The 24,508-nt window shown below is 36.6% G+C and overlaps 2 protein-coding genes across 2 annotated transcripts in view; one reads left to right on the forward strand and one right to left on the reverse strand.

Annotated features, from left to right (window-relative positions):
• Nucleotides 1-953: 953 nt before the first annotated feature.
• LOC144660580 (uncharacterized) lies at nucleotides 954-15,434 on the reverse strand. The gene is made up of 17 exons (XM_078521233.1): nucleotides 15,409-15,434; nucleotides 14,496-14,574; nucleotides 13,137-13,480; nucleotides 12,475-12,613; nucleotides 11,480-11,808; nucleotides 10,993-11,131; nucleotides 9,842-10,167; nucleotides 9,230-9,368; nucleotides 7,970-8,295; nucleotides 6,871-7,051; nucleotides 5,809-6,137; nucleotides 4,988-5,126; nucleotides 4,238-4,575; nucleotides 3,468-3,606; nucleotides 2,406-2,734; nucleotides 1,714-1,852; nucleotides 954-1,063 (listed from the first exon to the last, which is right to left on the reverse strand). The coding sequence occupies exons 2-17, from the start codon at nucleotides 14,566-14,568 to the stop codon at nucleotides 1,044-1,046; spliced, it is 3,429 nt and encodes a 1,142-aa protein (XP_078377359.1). The 5' UTR covers nucleotides 14,569-14,574; nucleotides 15,409-15,434; the 3' UTR covers nucleotides 954-1,043.
• Nucleotides 15,435-19,581: 4,147 nt separating this feature from the next.
• LOC144659347 (uncharacterized) overlaps nucleotides 19,582-24,508 on the forward strand; it is a 96,077-nt gene continuing 91,150 nt past the window's right edge. The window contains exons 1-4 of the mRNA XM_078519759.1: nucleotides 19,582-19,737; nucleotides 21,729-21,779; nucleotides 23,293-23,412; nucleotides 24,260-24,379. Coding sequence (XP_078375885.1) covers nucleotides 19,608-19,737; nucleotides 21,729-21,779; nucleotides 23,293-23,412; nucleotides 24,260-24,379 — 421 coding nt within the window. The 5' untranslated portion in view covers nucleotides 19,582-19,607. The remainder of the gene's footprint in view (nucleotides 19,738-21,728; nucleotides 21,780-23,292; nucleotides 23,413-24,259; nucleotides 24,380-24,508) is intronic.

Consider the following 24,508-nt stretch of genomic DNA (forward strand, 5'->3'; position numbering starts at 1 on the left):
TTTACGATTAAAAAAAGATGTTACTCTGGTTTAAAATGTAGTAAAAAAAATGTTTAAATGATTGAAGGTTCCAACGTTTCGACAAAAACTTCAGCCTTCAGAGTAAAGTGATAAGAGAATTACAAAGAGAACGTTTATAAAATGCAAATTTGGGCTAATTATTAGTTTTGTCCCTCAAAGCAAAATTCAAAAACTCGTGCGACAGATGCATGCCGTCATTTTGATTCAGCGAATTCCTTCAAATATTTATTTTCTTTTGCTTCTAGAATATGTTGGTGACGCCAATTTGCACTTGTGCGTCAAATCTTAGAAGATTCCCAGAAGACAGGGTGCACAAAACGTAAACAATTTTCGCCAAAGCTGACTTTTGCGATTGTTTATTTTCTACCGCTTTCTGGTTTTCTTTAAATGGACTTTGTCATGGCTGAGTGAAATTTATTTAGTGGGTTTTGCCAAAAAATCACTGTGACACTTAATGTTTGCAAAGAAATTACTTTTGTGGATCTAAATGACAAAACCACAGTTTCATTACAACCAAATGTGCCTCCCGGGCATTATGAATTTAAAGTTACAAGCAAACGACATTAACTTTGAAAACTGTTCAGCCCAAGAGTATTTCAATATCCATATCCCAAACCCTCTCAATCTTCTTCACTTTTGGTCATCCGTACCTTCTTTTGCATTTGCTGCAGTCAGTGTTATTGAAATGTTTCTTCACTGTTTTAAGGTTATTTTTATATTTAACGAACTTGATGGCTATTCCCCGTGACAAAGTTCCTTTAAGTCGAGTGGGAAATTTTCGTTTTGTTTCCCCGATATAGTTTTTGTCACAATTTTGGCAGGGAATTGTTAACGAGGGATTTTTTACGAGAAATGTGAATATATACTTAATTATTAATAGAGACAGTAATAGTCAAGTAGATAGATCACAATTCAATTACTTTATTTATGGTTTTTCTTTTACAGTAATCAACAAGTTAATCTCAAGCCACTGTATCACAGATGCTTTTTTTTGTTCCTGCTACTGAGTGAAGTCGTCTTCTCTATAGGAGTACGTCAGGATCTGCAGTTAATAAGAAACAAAAAGAAAAGCAGCATAATCACAAACATACCTTATGACTATTTTGGAGGTTGCTATTCACTTAATTACTACTGTTTAAGAAACTTATAAAAATGTTAGAGGATACGACATCTTTTCCTCTTTTTTCTATTGCAAAACAATTACTTACAAATACTTAATATTAAAAGTCGAGATCAATGGGTAATAAGTTCCGTTTTTCCTGTTACCAAATTCTAGAAAGGTTCAGTAACATGCGAAATTTTATTATGCATGCATTGCCTATCTTTTTGGTTCTTTTGAAATGGGTAGACAGTGATTATAAGTGAAGAATGAGGCGAATGATAAAACTTGGATTGGGCTAATTAGTCATTTTATGCAACTCACAAATGCAATTATGTTATATCATAAAGGAAGAAAACGTCTGTCCATATAATCCAATCTGTTATCAGTTACTAATTACGAACTTAAGTTGCTTGCTATTACATTTGGCAATCCTTTGTGGAACTCGTGTCAAAACAGTGTAAGAGAATTGCGAGACAAGTTACATAGAAACATTGTCTGGTATGCATGTAACAGTGCCTTAGCCAGTTTAGCACGAAAAACCTTCTGCAGCAGATGACAAATTGTAACACTGTTAAAGCTGTTACGATTACCTTCACAACCAAATAGTTCCACCCTCATTGATATGTGGCCATGCCAAGTCACTGGTACAAAACGGATATAACGTGCGTTGATTGGTGGGTTAAGTTGATGAGAAATAACAGTGTCCTGGTCAGAATTTCCAGCAAATTCCTAAATGATAAAGTTAAGTTATAGTTGAACTTGGTAAGAAAAGCTTTATGAAGATGAACGTGAAGGTAAGGTGAAACTCTGTTAATTTGACCATTATGGAAGCAAAAAAAAAACCTGGCTGCATTTACTTGGTGACGGTATATATCTCAGACCCCGGAAGGAAGGTACTCCTCGATTCATTTTAAGTACAACAAGAATATTTTTGAACGATTTTTAAATGTTATTTTTAAAAAGTTGATACTGAAACGTACATTTACATTTGTTAGTAAATGAAAAAAGTTTCCGGAAATTAACTTAGTTGTTAATGTGCCCTCCCAGGTGTTTTAGGAAACAAGGCCAAAAATAATTGGAAACAAGGGAACAAAAGAAAACCAAAGCTGAGAATACGGAGACAAAAGATGTTTTCGGAAATTGTAGGGAAAAGGGATCACAAAAATTGACAAATACCTTAAAGGAACACAAGGATAATTTTTGGGACAAGGGAATATGGACGGCTCCTCTCTCCTCCCCTCCTTGAGAGAGGCTCGTTAATTAACAACGGATCAGTATTTACCTTATTCGCAGTTTGTCCCTGTTCCTTGTAGTACTGGAAGGTTACCCCATCTTTACTGTACTGCAGCTTGTACTTTGTCACCCACTGGGCAAAAGCATTTCTTCCTTGTGTCGCTACTTTTGTAACTGCGGTACCCGCACAACCCATGTCAACTTGCAGCCACTGATTTGCATCATTTGTTTTGGCTGACCAAGCTCCTGTTTTGCCTCCTCCTGCCTCAAAGTGAAGTCTTCCCTGGATGGCGGCATGATTGGCATCCCATTGTGAAGAGGCGCTGATTTGTCCGTCAGTGATAAAGTCGTTTTCCATTCCGAGTGCGTCTTGGCATTCTAAAGATCATAGAAGTTTGTGATGTTATATTAACTAACACAAAAGCATGTTTTACTAAACGTTGCCCATCAATCAATATCTTGCAGCATTTTTTTTTACTGAGCTTTGAAAAAAAATACATTTAATTTGGCCGTTTTGCGAGTTCTAAGTATATTTTATATATATTGCTCTTTAAGACAAAAGTTGGAACGATAGTCTGATAAAAGCTCATAATAATATTACGTATCATTATTAAAAGATAGGCCAGCGTGCGCAAGCTTAAATGTATCGTTCTATAATTAACTTATTCTTTCCTTCAGAATATGTCTTTATGATATAGTCTTTTGTTTTACTATTACTTATTTTAAATGACTTTACTATTATTTATTCTGAATATAATTTTCTTCCTCACCAACACCCTCTCCCCGCCAACTCGAACAGCTCTGTTCATCGAGGGAGGTGAAAAATGTACATATATGTAAAAAGTAATTCTTAGAAGAAATAAATTTTGTTGTTGTTGTTGTTCTTGATGGTTGTTGATTCATTCCTTGACTAGCCCCTTGTGTCACGAGACAAGGGGTCTTTATTTTAACCAAAATCGGAAAACGGTTTTCTAGAATGGTGTTGTTTGTGTTTCGTATAAATATGGTCTTTCCCTGTAATAAATTCATACAGGCACTGCGTATTTAGTATAATGACCTGACCTGCTAGCATTGAAATTGTTATTAAATTACAAAACGCCTTGATGTGTACCTTGACAACCATAGAGTTCCACCCTCATTGAAATGTGAACATGCCATGCAACTGGTAGAAAACGGATATAACGTGCCTTTATTGGTGGTTGCAGTTGATGATAAACGACAGTGTCTTGGTTTGAGTTTCCAAGAAAATCCTGCGAAAGAGAGGTGACATTTATCAATGTTAGCAACTGAAAGCTGAAATGTAAATTCCCTAATCAAATTTTGATCATTGGTGATTCGAGTTAAACTTCATCGAAATGACAAATGCAAGACAGATCCAACGGCCGTTGAACTTATTGAACATGTTCCAGCCGTAAAAAGAAATGAAGAAAAGCTAGAGTGATTGTGTTTGTTTAGCTTAGCTCTGTTTGATAAATGCAACAGATACTTATCAATCAGCGACACAACTTACAGTAGCACCTCTTTTACACGGAAAGGGACATGGAAGCGTGTCTGTGTTATGGAGGTGTCCGTATTACAGAGGTAGACTTTATACGAATTTTGATCTCTTTTGCACCAAGTGTACTGTCCGCAGTATAGAGATGTCCGAAAGAAGAGTTTCGACTGTACTTGAAAGAAATAATTTCAAGTTTTCCAAACAGAAGTCAATTTGACTCTACCATTGAGCTACAAGGAGGTGCGTGTAAGCCGGCTAGGCCATATAACTAGGTTCAAATGTGACAAACGTCTCTATCTGCTTCTAGAACTGTTCAATTGCTCCTAACCGTATGTTCTTGTTTACAAGTCTAAAATAATTCTGATAGATTCTGGAAAACATTTAACCTTGTTTTCATTTTTTCCTTGTTCCCGGTAGTACTGGAAGTTCACTCCATCGTTACTGTACTGCAGCTTGTATTTAGTTACCCATTGGTTTACAGCATTTCGTCCTTGTGTTGCTACACGAGTCACTCGGGTGTACCTACTACCCAGGTCAACTTGCAGCCACTGATTGACATCATTTGTACGAGCTGACCAAGCTCCTTGTTTGCCTCCTCCTGCCTCAAAGTGAAGTCTTCCTTGGATGGCAGCATGATTGGCATCCCATTGTGAAGAGGCAGTGATTTGTCCGTTAGAGATTTCACGATTTTCCATGCCAAAAGCACGATAACAACGACGGCATTCTAATAAGTTCAAATCAAATCAAACACCATCTTTATAAATGAAATTATGATATTGTGACTACTCACTAATTAGCGAACATTTTGGCGGTCAGGGTCGACGTTAGTTTTTGCAATACGATCTTGTTAATTATAGCAATTGTGTTATTTTTGGGGAACTCCAAATAGTTAATTTATCGAGTTACACAGGTAGGTCACATGATATAGATATTGTATTTTAAGGGCATTGGTGTTTCATTCTCATCTTTGTTTGTGTTCAGTTCTCGCACCCTCTCTCTGTACCAAACAATTAATGTCCCAGTGTCTTTGATAGCAGGTTTCGCTTCTGAGGGGAATTTGTAAGTTAAACGTGTCATCACATTCAATTAGCTAAATGTCGACCAAAGTTTTTACAACACGTAGTTCGATTTAGTACCTTTACAGCCGTAGAGTTCCGCTCTCATTGATATGTGGCTACGCCAAGCAACTGGTCGGAAACGGATATAACGTGCTTTGATTGGTGGGTTGAGTTGATGATAAACAACAGTGTCTTGGTCCGTGTTTCCAGCAAATTCCTAAATCAAGGATGACAAACTCTTTAATGTCGTTACTCATTGCAGATCTTATTGCAAAAATGATTTTTCCTTCTGTAGCAATTAATAATTGCCTTATCTAATGCAGATCGATTGACTCTAATTGGAAACAAAAACAAAGTTCCAAAAGCAGTTGAACAAAAGCAAAAAGAAATTGGAGTCATACCTCTGATAGGCATGATAATTGGAACGCTCGTTGCATGATATTTAACTAAAATAAACTTCAATATTAAAGGGACCGTGTCACGGATTTTAGCCAAATTTAGGGATAGGAAATGACCACCAAATTTTTTTCAATATATAAAATATCTTCTTAAAAGGGGGAAGGAATTTTTAAAAAAAACAAAAAATAAAAAAAAAGGAAGAAAGGGAAAAAAGAGAGGAAGATTGAAAGGGTTGTTTGGTTTTTTAAAAAGTCGGGGGAAATTTTTAAATTTTTTTTTTTTTTTTTTTTTAATTTATCGCGGGAAAATTTTGGGAGTTTTTTTTTTTTTTAAATTAAAAAATTTTTTTTTTTAATTTTTTTTTTGGGGTTTTTAAAAAAAAAAAAAAAAAAAAATAAATCCCCGCACACCCCACTTTTAACAGGAATTTTCAACATGGTTTAATTTGAACAAATGAAAATATCAAGTTAATTAACGAGGGTGGATGAAATTTGTTTCACCTTTTTTACAGTTTGTCCTTGCTCCCGGTAGTACTGGAAGTGTAACCCATCGTTACTGTACTGCAGCTTGTATTTAGTTACCCACTGGTTTACAGCATTTCGTCCTTGTGTGGCAACAGCAGTCAATTTGGTGTTTTTATTACCCAGGTCAACTTGCAGCCATTGGTTGACATCATTTGTACGAGCTGACCAAGCTCCTTGTTTACTCCCAGTTCTTTGAAAGTGAAGTCTTCCTTGAATGGCGGCATGATTGACATCCCATTGTGAAGAGGCGGTGATCTGTCCGTTAGAGATCGCACTGGTTTCCATTCCAAGGGTTTCTTCGCATTCTAAATAATATATGAAATAAAAATATAAAATTTCATGGTAATCGACAATCCAGGATGGAAACTTTTTTATGAAACGTGTCGGTTCTCAACTTGCAAAAGGAAAACATGAATTCGTCCTCTTCCAATCTGCAATGTTCAATGCCTCCTTTTATTGTTGCCTATCATGCAAACTTGATTTTTCGGAGGGGAAGGGCCCGGAGAATCTCTACTTTATAGCATTAATAACAAATTGGGATATAATTGTTGCTAATGTTGAAATAGCTGTCGCACTGAATTCTGTTTGGCGTTGTAGTTCGGTTAAATTTCTCATTAAAGCATCCATTCTGTGGCACACAGTGAAACGATTTCCTTTGTTGACGCAACTCAGGGTTAGTGTAAGGAGGTCAAGACTGCAAACAGGTTTACCACGCATTTGCAAGGAAACTTTTTACACTACTTTGGATAATTACGACGTAATTTGTAAAGACATTTACGCACAAGACAACGCACACACACGCGCGCGACACAGAATTAACAATTCTTGGTTTGCAACCACGTGACAAGGCGGCCATGTTGGTTGACAAAACAATAAAACATGTTTTCGCAGAATTTGCATGACAAAATAGTTTAGTTTCCAGCGGAGGAGAACGGCTTTCTTTCTGTCATCTAACATGGCTGTCGTGACGTCAGCTGCAAACCAGCAATTGTAACTACGAAAGGTTGTAAAGTAACCGGGAATTACAAGTAGACGTACCGGATGACCCTCCTCCTCCGTGTTGAAAATTTGGTTCAGCAGTTTCACAACCGTATAGTTCCACCCTCATTGATATATGGCCATGCCAAGCCACTGGTTGAAAACGAATATAACGTGCGTTGATTGGTGGGTTTAGTTCATGATAAACAACAGTGTCTTGATCTGCGTTTCCAGTAAATTCCTAAATCAGAGATGAAAAAATTATTATGATCATTATATATCTTATTTTAAGGAACCTTCTGAGTGATTATTAACTACCTAAAAAAGTTGAATTTTCTGGATCAGTAACTGGAACTTTTAACAGAGATGTAACAGCACTTGATTTATTGTTTCAGGAATGTAATGGACATTTTTAGAAGAGCTTTATTATGAATTGTTCTAAAGCGTTTGAGAAAGCTGCCTGCCTTCCAACTAGGAGTTTTTGAAATCCTTTCGACAATCAACTTCTCAGAACAAACATCTCGAATGTATACGATTTCTAACTCAAAATGAGATCCAAAAGCGGTTATGGATGGTTGATATCAGACCTTATTATAGAAAATTAACGCTCCATGAAATTAACGCGAATTTCCAAATTTCGCGTTTCAGTCGTGATGTTTTTTTTTTATTTGTCAAGCGTTAATTTCCGCGACATTATTTAAGTGGAGCGCTTATTTCCAAGACCTTAATTTCATTCCAAATACTGAACACTGTCCAAACATATATATGGGAAGTAGGAAACAACAATTTTCTGTTTTCTGTACACTATTTTTTAGTCTTTAAGAATGTAAAAGCCTTAAAGATATGTCATCTACAATATTTCCAGTTTACTCTTGCTTTCAGAAGTGCGGTACAGCCGCGCCAATCTTTAGAGACATCAAAAATCGCGTAAATTTTCTTCATATTGAAAATTTGCCCTGTTCGCGTTTATTTCCTTTATTCAAAAGAAATTTTCACTGACCTCCAATTCGCGTTAATTTAAGTCGCGTTAATATCAAATATCTCAATTTCAAGGGCGAGCGTTAATTTCCTATATTAAGGAATATGACTAAAAATTCAAAGTGAAGAAGAAAATGTGAAGCTAAGGAAAATTTCAGACTGTGGATTAATTTTAATTTACCTTAACTGCGGTTTGCCCTTCCTCTCGGTAGTACTGGAATCTCGCTCCATTATTACTGTATAGCAGTTTGTACTTCGTCACCCATTGGTTTACAGCATTTCTTCCTTGTGTCGCTACATGTGTCACTCTGCTGTACCCACCCAGGTCAACTTGGATCCATTGGTTGGCATCATTTCGTCGAGCTGACCAAGCTCCTTGTTTTCTGCCAGTTCTTTGGAAGTGAAGTCGTCCTTGGATAGCGGCATGATTGGCGTCCCATTGTGAAGAGGCCCTGATTTGTCCATCAGATATAGCTCCGCTTTCCATCCCGAGAGGTACCTGACATCCTTAATAATATCAATACGAATTAAGTGTTGGCTTAGTCATATAAACGTCTGCAATCTTAAAGATGATTTCCAGTCCGTACTGCGCAGACTCAGGGTTTGTTTTCATTTTTGTTTTGAAATCGTTGAAACGTTACACTTCGGTGATAGCGTACATGAAGTTTTTTAGTTCGCCATTACGGATGGTTTCGTTCAAGAATTCACGAAAAGCTAAAACGTCCGTTTGAAATACCGTCGAGCTTCTTTTACTCGTTATTATTGTTTTGCAAGGATAACTGGCGTTAATAATGAAGAAAAGGTAAGTTTTGTCACGGAATTTTTATTTTTGCTAGTAAACATTCTTCTTGCAGGCGGAGATTGCGCAGTACGGACTGGAAATCATCTTTAAGCACTGTGCCATAATATTATAAACCAAATTAAGGTCTCAATAATCTGATCAAGTTGAACCGCCATGATTCATAATTTAGTATTGCATCTCTTGCAGGTTACTCATTTTTATCAAGTGGTTTGTTTTTTTAACGACCTTACTCTCAGACATGTTAGTGATGCGTCACTGATTAACTGGACCTCAACATTGCTAAATATTTGAAATTGTATATTATTTTCCAGATGTTATACTTTTCTAACATCGTCACCTACATCTTTTCTTTTTTTTTTTTTTTTTTTTTCTTTTCTTTTTTCTTTTCTTTTTCTTTTTCTTTTTTTTTTTTCTTTTTTTTTCCTCTCTTTTCTTTTCTTTCTTTTCTTTTTTTCTTTTTTTTCTTTTCTTTTTTCTTTTCTTTTCTTTCTTTTCTTTTCTTTCTTTCTTTTCTTTTCTTTTCTTTTCTTTTCATCTTTTCTTTTCTTTTCAATTTTCTTTTCTTTTCACAGAGCAATCGACACTTTCGCAAACTTTTTAGGGTATATTTTTCCAAGATTGTAAGGCGTTGTTTATTACCTTCACAGCCAAAGAGTTCCACCCTCATAGATATGTGGACATGCCAAGCCACTGGTACAAAACGGATATAACGTGCCTTGATTGGTGGATTGAGTTGATGATATACAACAGTGTCCTGGTCGGCATTTCCAGCAAATTCCTAAATAAAAAATCATCAAGATAAAGAATAATAAGGATTGAAATTTGTCACTTCACCGGTACTAAACAAAATGACGATTATTTTAATTAAATGTCAATTACTGAAGCGTTTCTCTAAAGGGTGAGTTAATGTATTTTCTCCAGTTTGATTCATGGAATAATGATTACATTCTTTGCTTCAATGTGCCATTCTCGAAATGAGAATTACAAAATTAAAACTGCAAATCCTGTTGACAGGATTATTGTTTAGCTTTTTATACGCGTCTGGAGTGACGTGAAAATTTGAATGTCATGCACGGTGTTCTCGTCATTTTGGTCGCTACTCGCAGTTTCAACCCTTTCACATATAAAAAGAAAGGGAAGACATGATGGTTTAGAAGAGGCTTAGAAATACTATATGCAAACAGAAACTGGAAAGAAATGTCGTAAAATAAAATTTGTTAAACAATGAGTCATTGGCTCGACATAACTCACCTTGTTTGTGGTTTGTCCTTGTTCCCGGTAGTACTGGAAGTTCACTCCATCGTTACTGTACTGCAGCTTGTACTTTGTCACCCACTGGTTTACAGCGTTTCTTCCTTGTGTTGCTACACGAGTCACTCGGGTGTAACCACCCAGGTCAACTTGCAGCCATTGATTGACATGATTTGTACGAGCTGACCAAGCTCCTTGTTTGCCTCCTCCTGCCTCAAAGTGAAGTCTTCCTTGAATGGCGGCATGATTGACATCCCATTGTGAAGAGGCTGTAATTTGTTCGTCAGAGATTGCACCGGTTGCCATGCCGAGGGCATCTTTGCATTCTAAAAATTTTATGAAATTTTCATTAATTTTATGAAATATGAAATATGAACAATGTAATAATGTAGTCGATAACACTTTATGGAAACATAAATTTGTAGCCATGGTGTGACAGTCTAGAAAATCCGATTCCCTTTTGAGACAAGTGGTCGACGGCCAGTTAAAAAACAGGTTTAACACAGTCTAAAATATTGCCGGTATTGCTAAAATGTGAATTGCCTATACCTTATTTTTGATTAAGTCGCTTTGCTTTTAATTAATTCGCATTCCTTTTCCATACAGTATGACCGATTTTGCACCATGTCACTGTTTTATGCCAAAGGCTCATTTTGTTTGTAAACTTTCCGTGAATATAAACTTTAACTTTTAACTTTAACTTTTAACCAGGTATTGTCGTTTCCAATTTTAAACTATATATTAAACTGACGACTTTTGGACTTAATCTTCTTATCACGATATTTTCAAAAATGATCAACAATTTTCGTCCGTCCATCTTTTCTTCATTTTTCTTCTTATAATAGAAAGAAGGGGCTTAAGGAGGCAAAAGCAACATTTATCTCGAGCAGCTTCGTGTTCCACCATTCGAGGACATCAAATTTAATTTCACGACCGTGCTCACATAAAAAAAAATAAGCCGTTTAAATCCCCCAAAAATGACAAAATAGTTCTTCAATATCGTTTTTACAACTTTACGCTTTATTAGGTCAATGAATTCCTCGAAGAAATTAACTTTGAAAAGCGTTCCGTCAGACCAGAAATCTAATTGCCGCACATGTGCAGAAGAGTGTCAAAGGGACTTTAAATTTTTCCACAAAATTGTTTTTTACCTTTACAGCCGCAGAGTTCCACCCTCATTGATATATGGCCATGCCAAGCCACTGGTTGGAAACGGATATAACGTGCTTTGATTGGTGGGTTCAGTCCATGATAAACAATGGTGTCTTGGTCCCAGTTTCCAGCGAATTCCTAAATCAGTAATTTACAGACTATTATGGTTGCCCTTCTCCAAGTGAGACTGTATTACTCAAAAAAAAAATAGAGTAATGATGAACTACTTAAACTAAACATGTACTTTATCAGTCAAATAGGGATCCAACAGTAACTGATTAGTTCAGGAAGTGAGATGAACAAGTTTAGAACTTTAAAAATACGCATCTGACAACTCCCTATTCAAAATAAACGTCTTAAAGGTCCAAAAGTGGTGGGAAACTTGTCACGGTTTTGACGATAAAGGCCATGGTAGTTTAATCTTTTCATCGTTAAAAATTGCACTAAGAAATTAATAGTCGTTTTGGTGGATTTAGTTATTTTCACCTTGATTGCAGTTTTTCCTTGTTCACGGTAGTACTGGAAGTTCACTCCATCGTTACTGTACTGCAGCTTGTATTTAGTTACCCACTGACTCCAAATGTTCCTTCCTTGTGTTGCTACACAAGTCACTCGAGTGTACCTACTGCCCAGGTCAACTTGGAGCCACTGGTTTGCATCATTTGTACGAGCTGACCACCCTCCTGCTTTGCCTCCACCTGCCTTGAAGTTCAACCTTCCTTGGATGGCTGCATGATTGACATCCCATTCTGAAGAGGCCCTGATTTGACCATCAGTGATTGCACCGCTTTCCATGCCCAGATGGTCTTGACATGCTAAATGTTTGAATTATAGGAAATAAATTTAAATAAAATGTTGACAAAGTTTTGACAAAAACATCTGCACTGTGGCATAACATTACAATCGAATTACAGTCGATTGAACCACAACCTGGTCAGTTTGAACCACCATGCTTTGAACTTTTTGGTATTTTACCATTTGTAAGTTCTTTAATTTTGTCAGGAGGTGTAGTTTAAGTTACGTAATTTGACACTTTTACTTTTTAACAATTTTCTTGTACAAAGTTTAATCGAAGTGATTACTGGCAAACTAGATTGTCCGAAGTGCAAATAAATCAAATTGTATGTTTTTTTTTTCCCAAATTTAAAACTTTTGTTTTCTTGTTGCTGTGGCTTTATAGACCCGGGATGGCACAAAATCCGATAATTCCAAATATCTCAGGCTACTGAAAAAATATTCTTTTGCCAATTACATCATCACATGCCAAAATTGCATTTCGATAGATAATAGACCATAATAGTTTGTCGTCTCTGATTTAGGAATTTTAAAGCTCAATTTTCAAAAAAAAAATGTCAACACGGCACGTTATCAACTTATTGACAAGCCAAAATTATACCTTATTATTCTAAAATTATTAAGTGATCCATACTTTCAATGCATGTACACACTCTGGAATTGATTTATTAAATAGCGTTTATTACCTTCACAGCCATAGAGTTCCACCCTCATTGATATATGGCTATGCCAAGTCACTGGTTGAAAACGGATATAACGTGCTTTGATTGGTGGGTTGAGTTCATGATCAACAACTGTATCCTGATCTGCATTTCCAGCAAATTCCTAGATAAAATTGTAAGGGTCAGTTGACGGTTAGAAATTTTAACTGCTTAAACAAACTGTTCGGTTATTTAAAAAAAAAAAAAACGCTTTGATAAACAACCTTTATGATAAAAATATTGAAGATCCGATACCAAACAGTAATTTATACACTTTTAGCATTCCGTTTAACACTATTTTACACATACTTTTAACTTTTTAATTTATACGATTCGCTAGTCATATTCAAATTTTTAGGTCCATTTTATCACTTCATTTTTATCCGTCGAAGACAGCAGTCTGGCTGTCGAAAGCTAATAATTTTTAAAATATTTTACCAGAGAACGCTTTTTAACCTTTATGATGTTGTCAAAATAAATCCAATTGCCGTCAATTCTTCGCTGTCAATAAGCTTTCTTATTCTTATCTGTTTTGCAAAAGGCAAAACTGTTTGGTTAAAGTCAGTTTTAAAGTTGTTGATTAACTCCAACATAGAATAATTTAACTGAATCAAGCTTAAAGCTGTGGCATTTTCGAGATATTTTACCTTAACTTTGCTTTGTCCTTGTTCCCGGTAGTACTGGAAGTGTAACCCATCGTTACTGTACTGCAGCTTGTATTTAGTTACCCACTGGTTCACAGCATTTCGTCCTTGTGTTGCTACACGAGTCACTCGGGTGTACCTACTACCCAGGTCAACTTGGAGCCACTGATTGACGTCATTTGTACGAGCTGACCAAGCTCCTTGTTTGCCTCCACCTGCCTTAAAGTGAAGTCTTCCTTGAATGGCGGCATGATTGACATCCCATTGCGAAGAGGCGCTGATTTGACCGTCAGTGATTACACCGGTTGCCATGCCGAGGGCGGCTTCTTTACACTTACAAGGTTCATCTAAGATGATTAATAGAAAAAAATCGAAATGGCGTCAAGTGATTGTTATCTTTAAACCTTAATGACGGTTTGCCATCTCTTTCAAAGTAATATTGATCGATCTACGAATTCAGCTGAATCGTGAAAGTGATCAGCCTTGCAAAATGAATTGCTAAACTTGAAAACAAACAAATAGATAAATGAAGCTTGACGTTATACGGCAAACGGCAAACGCGAACTTGCCTTTCATTTTGCTTCCTTTTATTGAATTCATTATGAAATTAATCCCTCATAAAAATAGGGAAAAAATCTTACATTCACAACAAGCAGAGAACTACTCATTTTCGCATACGAACGCCAAACGGCAGACGGCAGAAGTTGAATTTCTGCCATTCGCGGGAAAAATAAACGTCATGCTTAACTTCTTTAATAACTTTTCTGTGCACTCGTACTATTACCAGCAAAATATTAACCCAGTGCAATGTTCTGAAACCAATCCCTCGGAGAATAACTGTGAGTTCCTTACTCGAGAATCATTGGAAACCGTATTGAGTATCGTTCACCTATCAGGGCTGAATCAACAAAACAATTTATATTGTACAAATTCAGAGCAGTGAAATCAAATAAAAAGAAAAAATGAATAGGAATTTATAACGGCACATCCACGGTGTGGCAATATTAGTCCACTGTTTCCATATTGAATTGGAATTTATTTATATTTTTAAAAAAGTGGAGTTATGCATGTAAACCGTTTAAACTCAAGGCCCCTGTAATAAATTTAGTCTAGAATTCAACGTTTATCAACTCAAACTTGTAGGAAACGTTTCGAGTGTAGTCAAAGTTAAAAATGAGCTGACAATATTTGCAGAAAAAGTCGCTTATCCTGGATCGTAAGCGTAATCGTGCTACACATTCTATTAAATTAATCCTAGTGTATTTGCCGAATTAGAAACAATTATTTCATTTATAGTTTTATATAACATTACGCGTACATTTTTAACTTAATATAATCTATACACAATTTTGCCATACTTACCAGCTGGAGATGCCCATTGGCTTTCCACGACATCGAAACAAATCAACAGCAAGATCAGGAGAGATGAAAACATTTTCAGCTGCAAGGAATCAAGTTTTAATTAAAGAATTGTTTATTTATACTAGTCCTATTCAATCATCATGTTTTCCAGCCATGTATGCTTTTGAATTTCAAGTTGTTTCTCGTGCTTTCGTCATTTTTTGCCCTTTTCAAGAAAAATGAATGCGAAAAATACACGTAGAACGCAAACGCAAGGAACGCAAGATAGAAAACGTAGGTGAAGTCTCAGAGTCTTTTTCCACTTGCTTGCCGGCTTTCGCTTGCATTTGCGCGGTTTGCGCAAGTCTGGTGCAAGAAAATGGACAATTATCCCTTACTTGTGCTTGTATTAGCGCATGGGTTTGCGTTTTTGCGCTGTGCTTCCTCGCACGTGTTTCGATGTCCCATGTCCACACTTGCGTTTGCGCTTATATAATTGCGTGTGCGTTTGCATCGCAGCCCTAAACTGCTGCACTGATTAAGTACAACACAAAATACAGCTTAATTTAAAGTCATGAATGCTTCGGCTTATTTTCTTTGGAATTGCAGGTTTGGTCACACATAGACATAGCTTCGTAGAATCGGCCATGCACATGACTGTTCTTGATGGCAATAGAAATGAACAAGTTACTTTTAATTGGGTTATCTGCAGCTGGAAGGTTTTAACGGTGGTGATTTTAACATATTGTAGGTACGCTGTATATTAAGTGTTGAAATTGCTTATATACTTTCGTTCCCTTGACCGATAACCGGACAACATTAAGATTTCTTGAAGTCAATTTTAAAATAATTCTTTCTTAGAAAGCTAACACGAGCATACAATTTTGAAACCCAGTGGCAGAGGGAAGCAAATGATGAAAATATCGAGACTTACCTTTTCCTTTAACTGCAGCAGCGTACTTTTTCCTCAAACGACAGAAAAACGTCTGATTGTATAATTTGTTCTCTGGTTTTTATTTTTTCCTGGAAACAATAGGTTTTTTATTTTTGCTAATTATGTCGCAAAAATTGCCAAGGTGGTGTTTTGATTTTTTTGAAAAATCAAACTACCAGGATTGCCTTTGTTTATAATGAGGTTTAAAGCCTGGGAAGGGTGGAAAAATGTCGACAAAGAGAAAGAATGACAATTGATCATTGACCCTGTAAGTTAGTTCGTGGATTGTGCTAGCGCTAGATGTTATGCAATACCTCATTCAGAATGATGTAATCGCTTAATGCAATAACATGTCAATTGCAACTTGCAAGGCAATTTTGTTAAAATGAGCTAATCAAGGCGTTTTCTTCACCCGCGAAAGATTTCAAGGTGATAATTTCAAACAGGCGCGTTCATTCAAGTTGCAAAACAAAAATACAAATGTGTGATACCCCCTCTGCAATTTGCACTGTTTATCGGTCGTCATTGTTGCGGCGGCAACACGGTCTTAACGGGGACTCAAGAATTTTCACGAGCGAAGATGTTGCGATAATAAACCAAGACCGAGGATGAAGAGACATTTTAGAAACTTTGACTTAATTTGCAAAAGGACAAGAAATTTACCCGACCATGCTTTGGGGAGTGTAGGGAAGAAAAAAAGATAAGATCTTATTTTTTACGTTAATTTTGTTAAAAAAAAACGGCACGATTCTAAGTCAGTGATTTCTTTGAAATACTACCAAGCGACCAAAATAAAACAAACGACCGTTCAAACTCTGTGAGGTCATTTTAAAGTTTAAAAAAGCTAAAGCGCCTAAAATTAACATATATAGGTAAAACTAAGTATAGTGTATTTTATAGTGTACTTTTATACTTTTAGTATTTTATATGTTATTGTATATTTTAACTTCTATTTTTATCATATTCTTATTGCGCTTATTGGGTCTTTTGTATTTTGTAGTTTATCACTTACATGTTGTAAAGTTTTAAGTTAAATTTACATATTTTTATCACTCTTAGCATTCCAATGAGTTAGTTTTATATGTTAATTTTAGTCGCCCTAGCTTTTTTAAACTTGAAAACGACCCACAGATAGGTCAAAACGTGTTTTTTTAGCGCTATGTTTTATCTTAAAACGGCAAGAGCTTTCTAAATGGCAAATGGTACTTCCGCCAAACATTGCATCAACATTTTCAGTCGACGTGGCCTCACTCTACAGCACCTTATACCATGTTACTGACACGGCAAAAAAATCTTTGATGCTCAAAACACGTGACTAAAACGACGTCCGACGGATGAGCCGGTTCAAGAAGCTAAGATGAATAAATCGTAAGTAATCTTAGTAAGTAAGTATGCTTTTGAGAAACGTCAAAGGAAGAAATAATTCATCACGTTTGGGTCAGAAATAAATTAGAAATTGGTCCATCTCAGCAGGACTCTGATTGCATGTTAAAACGTCAGTTGGCTTAGTAACCAAGGTGGCCTAGATTGAATGTAGAGGAGACTGGACGCTGGAACCTTGGAGAATAGAGATTGGATAGCGGCAGGTCTAAGAGATCGCGAAGTGTAAAAAAGCGAAAAATAGTCAAGCAATTAGCATAAAACGACTAGTCATATTTTGAGATGGAAGTCACTAAGGTACTAAGAAAAGGATAGAAAACATAAATAATGGCACGAAGAACGGAATATTCAGTCCCCTTGCCTCCCCCCCCCCCCCCCCCCCCACGCCATCATATTTCATCTCTGCGGGAATATGGGAATAGTTTCTCACGTACAGATTACCACAAGTGCCCTAACAGCAATATTGAAAGGGTTTCCATTGTTTATGTGGTAAGCGGGGTCTGCTCACTTCTAAACCCACACTGTCCAAAATGATTTGTTTTTCCTGTTTGCTAGGTTGAATATCTAGACCAATATATCAAGCCGAATGAAAAATAACTGAAATACGTCAAGAAAAATATCCTTGCTCCCTTAACCACAGTGACGTATCAGGGCAGGAAACAACTACATAACATTACGCATTACATTTACAAGAAAGCGCCAAATTAAAATGACAGGGAACACGAATGTTTTATTTTGCGAGCACGAACATTCAAAAAGCAAAATCACCTCGACCCCCGATGACCACAAGCAGTGTGTTGACGTCAATATTGATAATGAGCTTTTAATTTTAATAAAGTTTGAGGTCGCACAAGTGAGTGAGCAATACTTTAAAAGAGCGCCCTATACAATCCAATGTGCCCACTTAATGGCTTTCGTGTCCTTTAGTTTTTTCCTGTTTTAAGCAAATCGCACAGATGAAGGCAAAGCGCATTGTTATGCTTGTAACGTTTGTAAAAAGGTGCCAATCGTGACTGACTGCAGTAAATGTTAAGAAAGCGTAGAAGCAAACGGTCGTTTTTGACTGCAAACAGTCTGCCCACTTTTTCTCATTGGCCCGTGAAAACAGCCATGCATGGCGGAATATCGTGAATACTGTGCCATCAAAAATAAACAAAATTCCGGCCACCACGTGCTATTTAAAGGTGGCTTCTTCACCATCGAATGTGGCGGGTCAACGATCGGTCACGAATTGGAAAATAAGATATATTATTTTTTCACAGTCGTGTAGCTCAAAATATCCATTTTTCATATATTATTTGAGACGTGTTACAAGAATTAACACACTCAAGTTTCGGAGCTGAGAAAGACTTTTAAAATCTTCTGATCAGTACTATACGTTATCACACCGCACTTCTCATTACAAAGAGAAAAATAATAATGGTAAAAAAAAAAGTAGTTTCGAATAAAAGCTATACCCAGTTCCAGACAAGACATTAGAACGTTCAAAACATACTCTCTTTCAAATCTAATTTTTTTTAATTTACCTTCAAATAAAAACTACTCAAAACCCCCCCCCAGACCGCGGCGCACCCCAAAATACCGTTTTTTAAGAGGGAGTACCCCTACAGGACAAATATTAAAAAAAGTTAAAACTTCCTTTCAAAGCGGTCAAAAAATGAAAACTGCATGCATTTTGTGTTCCGTGAGTTTTGCGTAAACGTCACTGTAGCAGTATTTCATACTTTCTCTAGCGGGCTTGCTGTGTTCTTGCTTAAGGCTGAAAAATAAACTGTACTTGCGTTTGTGTTGCCGGCTTTTGTTTTATTTTTCCTGTTTGATATATCAGTCGGTACTGAATAAGTATCAAGCGGTCGTAATTATGGTAAATTAGTTGCTATTGAAATGTTGCCAGTGTTGCTAAGTGCTGGCTTTTGTATTATTTTTCCTGTTTGGATATATTGTAAAGCAGATCAAGCAGTCATAACATGAACTTACAATATTAATAAACAAGGTTGGAAATTTCACAGCCTGTAATAAAGTACGGGCTATAACGAATGGCCATTGTAATCTTTCTTGATCGCGATCATTTTAAATCATAGAAACCTTCTGGATTAGTGCTAATATGTAGTTTTGAAACTCTCTATATATAATATTAATAATAATCCACTAGTTTTTATTGTAGCCTGAATTGTCTTTTACAAAAAAAAGTAAAACATGGAATTGTCTATGTATTTATCATAGGGCTGGTGTGATTTTTGTTCTACTCAAATACTATTTGTTTATGGCAAATTCATCAGTGTTAATATATATTTGAATATATCAACGACTGCTAAATGCATTTACATGTGGTAATATTGCATATTCCATTTAATAACGTAAATATCAATGTCGCCAGTATCTTACGAGTATAGGGTACACACGACTGTTAAAATTCTGTCCGAGTGAACGATCTAAAGTATACCATAAGGCGATATGTCCTCAGAATCATAACGGATCTCCGTTTTAAGTTTAAAGTCTTATCTTTCGGTCTTTTTACTTCTTACTTTCGAACTAACTCAATGGATGTACGCTACGCCTGGCTGGGTCATTTTTTCCGTTTTGTGGTTGCGCTTTCGAATCGTAAGTGTTTCATTGTTTTTTGTTTGTCTAAAAGGCGACCCTGAAAAGGTTCCGTGATGCAGAAAGACAAAAACATTTTAAAATTTAGTTCTGATTCATTGTTTTTCATTTAAGCGGTACATACAAAAAGGTTTTTAATAAAGAAAAGCAATGCGGAAAAACTGCTTAGTTGACGTCTGTTCTATTCGTGTAGCAAGTTCATGTACAGAACTTGAAACATGGAGGCGCTAGGTCTTCAGATTTCTTTTGCTCTCTTAGTTTTTTCCCTTTCTGTGAATGGACTTCAAACGACTGGCCAGCGCACTGCTGCGAAAATTAGTGATGTTCGATCGTACAGCTTCATTCGGGGTAAGTAAATAATTTACTTGCATTTATTATACTGTGCTGTTGTTTGTGTCGACAAAATTTTAAATGGACTTCAGCCCAGACTTGCTCTCATAAGAAATTCCTCAACGCAGGCGTTCTGCAAAAAGGTGTCCCGCAAGGGTTTTTTCGCTGGATGGGAAGATGAGTTGTATAACTTGCTGGGAGGTTGTTTTATGCTGGGAAGATATTTGTTTTGTCGTAGGGTGTTGTGCTATTTAAATGTTATGATTGCTACTTCTCCCGTGAACCCATTGCCTCGCTGTGCGCCTCTAAAAAAACAGCCCGTACGATACTCTTATATTTAATTTAAATATGAAAAAATTCTGAACAGGGGATTAAGAGAGGAATTAATAGGAGGAGAGCTCTCTCCCGGCTCTTGAGCTTTGTTTGTTTAAATGTTCCCGTTCTTGGGTATATTAATATAAGCCTGCCATCCACTAAGTAATCGGAGAGTTTAGAAAAGGCTTTGAATCTGCTATAGGCAGATTAATTTATACATTGAGTTGCCAAAGCTGCAATGATTACATACGACCTTTTGTTTGTTAATATCTCAGTTGTTTGACTGTGTGGTTGTGTTATAAGTCTGATGTTTTATAATTATTATATAATAATAATAATAATAATCAGTCATACATAGCATCTACTTTTGCCCTTGTGTTCAAAAGCTGTTGGGTCCTGTTGTTATTTGTATTGTATTTTTTGCTCTCTTTTAATTTTTCCTCGTCATAAATAACAATTAATCAATGCGTGGATTTTATATCAGTTTAACCAACATCTAGCCAGCGAAGCTGGCGGTTTTGTTGGGGTTAACGTGCGCGCGAGCAAGCGGCAAACTGCGGGGGCTGCCGCGGCTTCCTCGCTTGCTCGCGCGCGCGCGTTAATCCCAACAAAACCGCCAGCTACGCAGGCAAATCAACATCACAAGGCTTTAAACTCGGTGAAATAAAATGAGCTGGGTTCATTTTAAAATGCACTTTAAGTTTCAATTTAGAGAAAACCTTGAAGATTTAAATATTTTTACAATCGATCGTGTCCCTTAGATTCCAACTAAGACTACAGTTGTATGTGACTTGTTGCCGGCCCAGAACTTAGTTCCAGAAGAGTGCTCGAAACATACCTCTTCAATTGTTTTTCTGTTTAATTTTAGACCAAAACGAATCAAAAAGACTCAGGAACGCTGTGCATACCAAAATACCGTTGTTTTTTTAAGTGGGAGTATACCCCAACAGGACAAATAATAAAAAGTTTAAACTTCCTTTCAAAGCGGCAAAAAATGAAAACTGCATGCATTTTGTGTTCAGTGTGAGTGTCGCGTAAACGTCACTGTAGCAGTGTTTCATACTAAGACTACAGTTGTATGTGACTTGTTGCCGGCCCGGTTAGTTTGCATGAGGTGAGGTAAGCGGAATATGACCGGAATGCCTTATTTGAGAGCCTTTGTCACGTACACCCAAGTCACGCTCAGCCAAGTCCCGCAGAACCAATGAACATTCACATTACTATTTTGGTCTAATGGCCAGGTATTGGAAAAACGCAGAGAAAGTTTGTTACACACAAGCCGAGGGCAAGTGGGTTGCTCATTGAAAACGAGGGCGAGTTGTGTCTTTTAGAAGAAACTGTAAAGGACTGCAGTTCAAAACCTATAATTTTATGTATTTTTATGCCAAAAGTCAAGAAGTCGCGGTGTTTCAGTAGAACGCAGTTGAGCTTGTACTTATTCTTTTAAAAATAGGGGAAACTATAATCTTGTTGAAAGAGCTATATGCAAAACTTCTGTTCACCTCCACTCAAGCAAGCTTTATATGATTACAATTAAATAGATACGTTTGCATCTTTTTCTGCTTTTTTTCTTTCTTTAATTTCGCTTGTAATTCAAACTCTATCGTGATCAATCCGTTTATATTATACAAAGTGTCGATTAATTCAATAAACAAAAAACTTACACGGCCTTAATTGGCCTATTTCAATTTCAGATGACCGCTCTCGATTCGGGTTCCTTAAGCATGATCCGGATCTTATAGAAGGTAAGTAAACAGATCTATAGTTTATGTAAATAAGTAACAATGCGTTATTTTTGCCTAAAACCAAATCTGGTCAGTTCTTTCACGATGCACCACCGCTACAGATCAACATCAGAAACACAAGCACAACCTTTGGAGAGGGGCCTGAAGGAGTAAAATGGGACAAGCCGGAAAATGGGGATGGGACTGAGATTGGGGAAAAACATTGGCCGGTGAATGAAATGTTTACCCGGGACATTCTGTGCGGATTTCTTTTCTTGAAAATGTTGAGGCAATTCTGTAAATTAATTTAATCTTTCAATTATAACTCTTCACGTCTCTCAATATTTGTTTCTTTATCTACGATGTCCTCGATTAGCACAGCACTGCTAAATACATAAATAAAGTCTTAAATAAAGTCATGTATTTATTTTTATTTTCATTTATTCCGTACTTTCAGTCTAGAATAATAAAAATCAAAGAGATCTTCGAGGCACGACTGAATTTTTTTGCCAAGTTTAAAAGTTTAGTTTTCATTCCTTGAAAATTTATGAGCAGCAGGTGATTCAAACATTCCTTTGATGCACATTATAACAGATAAACGGCCGAATGTCGATAACATTGATATAAGATATTTTCGTCTCACGTGATCAAGTGCATCTAAGTAGCACATTCGGGTAGGCATCTGACTGCGGATCGAGAGGTCGCGAGTTCGAATCCCAGAGGATAGAGTTTTTTTTTTTCCTTTTTTTTTCTTTTTTTTAACCCATAGCACAAAAATGGTTTGTTTATTATATCGCTCCGTAGGTATGCATTGCAGAATAATTTACATGTAGGCTGTTAAGTAATAACGCTGTAAAAAAAATATAATAGACTGATTCAGGTACAAATGTAATATTTAGGTGCTGTTTCATCTGAAAAGCTTTTCCTTTTCTTGGGAACAAGCAGCAACGCACTCGATTTTAGCCAACGCTCTGGTTTCTAGATAGATCCATCGCTTATGAAGCTTATGTGAAACCCGATTAAGTTTTCGAATGCTCCTACATTCGACTACATGTACTACGCTAGCTCGAAAGATAGACACGAAAGTCATCGATTGATTAATGCAGATTACTGGCTCTCAATGTTCACTTTTTTGGCGGTCGATTTCTTAATTCTTCACGTAATTGTCAGCCATATTTTGTTTCTTTGCTTCTGGTTTTTCTTGTAAACCCCTTTAAATTTAAAAGACCGCCTTTATACGGCCGCTTTTATACGGCCGCCTTGCTTGCTACACTATTTCTACAAGTATATCTGCTGGTCAGCGGAGTTGCAATGAGAAGTCTACAGATGATGGACCAACCGACCAACCATGGCTACCCACAATACTCCTAAATAAATTCAGTCGTAAAAATATTACTTCTAGTCAGTCATCTTCAAAACATCACGCAAACAGTAGTAGAATAAGAGTTCTTGTTCGCAAATTTCCGATGTGTTTTTGGAATTCACAGGTCTTTGGTTTAAACGTAATATTTATTTTGTATTGTGTTAAATAAAGATCAAGAAGACGTTGGATGTGAGGACTATCCTTGTATGTACGGTGGAACATGTATCGACACTGCACAGGGATACCAGTGCCAATGTCTACCAGGTTTCAAAGGAAAAAACTGTGATTGTGGTGAGTTCATGGCCATTTACTTTTTTCGCCTTTTTTAATCCGCGGTAAGCAAAAAGATGGCGACTGGTACATTTACCCATAGTTCAAATCGCATGGAAAACCTAAAGAGGCTTATAGAAACGCATATAAAAGTTCCAGAAACTTCAAACTTAGCACGTGCAATGCTGTTAGTACAGGAAAAAATTTTCGGAAAAAATGTACCGCTTCCATCTTTTTTCTCATGATGGATTGCAATAACGCGTGTATTTTTAGCGTCGGCAGACATCAACAAATTATTATATTACATTTTAGGTATAGTATTTAGGCAAATCTTTGCTTGACCGAGATCGTGTATAATGGCGCTGCTAGACTTTTCACTGCAATATATTGTTTACTCGCTTCCCTTATAGTTGTCCTCTTTCTAACCGTTATTAAGTAAACAGAATATTAAACGTTCCCGAATGTTAAAAAAGCACGTGAGAAGTGCATAGAGAAGTCAACGTACTTACCAACTAAGAGAACGTTTATCTGGCTATATATCATAGTGGTGCAATATAAAGGCCCGGTAAATACAGGAAATATTTTCTTTCAGGCTCGTGGTCTCGCAACGTTGTTGCACTACAAGTTGTTAAGTGTTTTGCGCGTATTACCTCCTGAGAGTTTCAAGACATGAGTTTAAGTTTGTGTGACATGTCGCCGCAACTTGCAATATGAGAGGAAATACGCGCAGAAACACTTAAACTACAACAGTGTTGCGAGACAAGTTGAAAGAAAATGTTGCCCGTATTACTAGGCCTTGGCTTTTGAGTGCAAGCAATTGCCTTTCTGCTTTAACTCATGACACCTCGACGTTTTTATTTGATTTCAGTTGTCAAGGAATGTGATGATGACAAAAATCCATGTAAGCATAACACAACATGTATCGATCTCGGGGACCATTACAAATGCAAATGTCCTAGGGGTCTTACAGGAAAACATTGTGAATATGGTGAGTTTTACTTCGTTATTTAATTTCATTTGTTACTAAAAACTCGCACAACATCAAACGATGTTTGTGTACTTAGTTATGTGTACAATAATAAATTACTTCTTTTGGAGAGGAAGCCACATCAACCCT

Source organism: Oculina patagonica, chromosome 7, assembly GCF_052425735.1.
Source record: "Oculina patagonica isolate OP01 chromosome 7, crgOcupat, whole genome shotgun sequence".
NCBI lineage: Eukaryota > Metazoa > Cnidaria > Anthozoa > Scleractinia > Oculinidae > Oculina > Oculina patagonica.

Bases quoted from the DNA above. Each gene is read 5' to 3' on its own strand.
- LOC144660580 (XM_078521233.1), bottom strand. From the start codon at position 14,568: ATGTTTTCATCTCTCCTGATCTTGCTGTTGATTTGTTTCGATGTCGTG. The intron at 9,369-9,841 runs GTGAGTTATGTC...TTTTTTATTTAG, and splicing joins AAGGACAAACCACAAACAAG to GAATTTGCTGGAAATGCCGA. The intron at 6,138-6,870 runs GTACGTCTACTT...TATATTATTTAG, and splicing joins CGGAGGAGGAGGGTCATCCG to AATGCGAAGAAACCCTTGGA.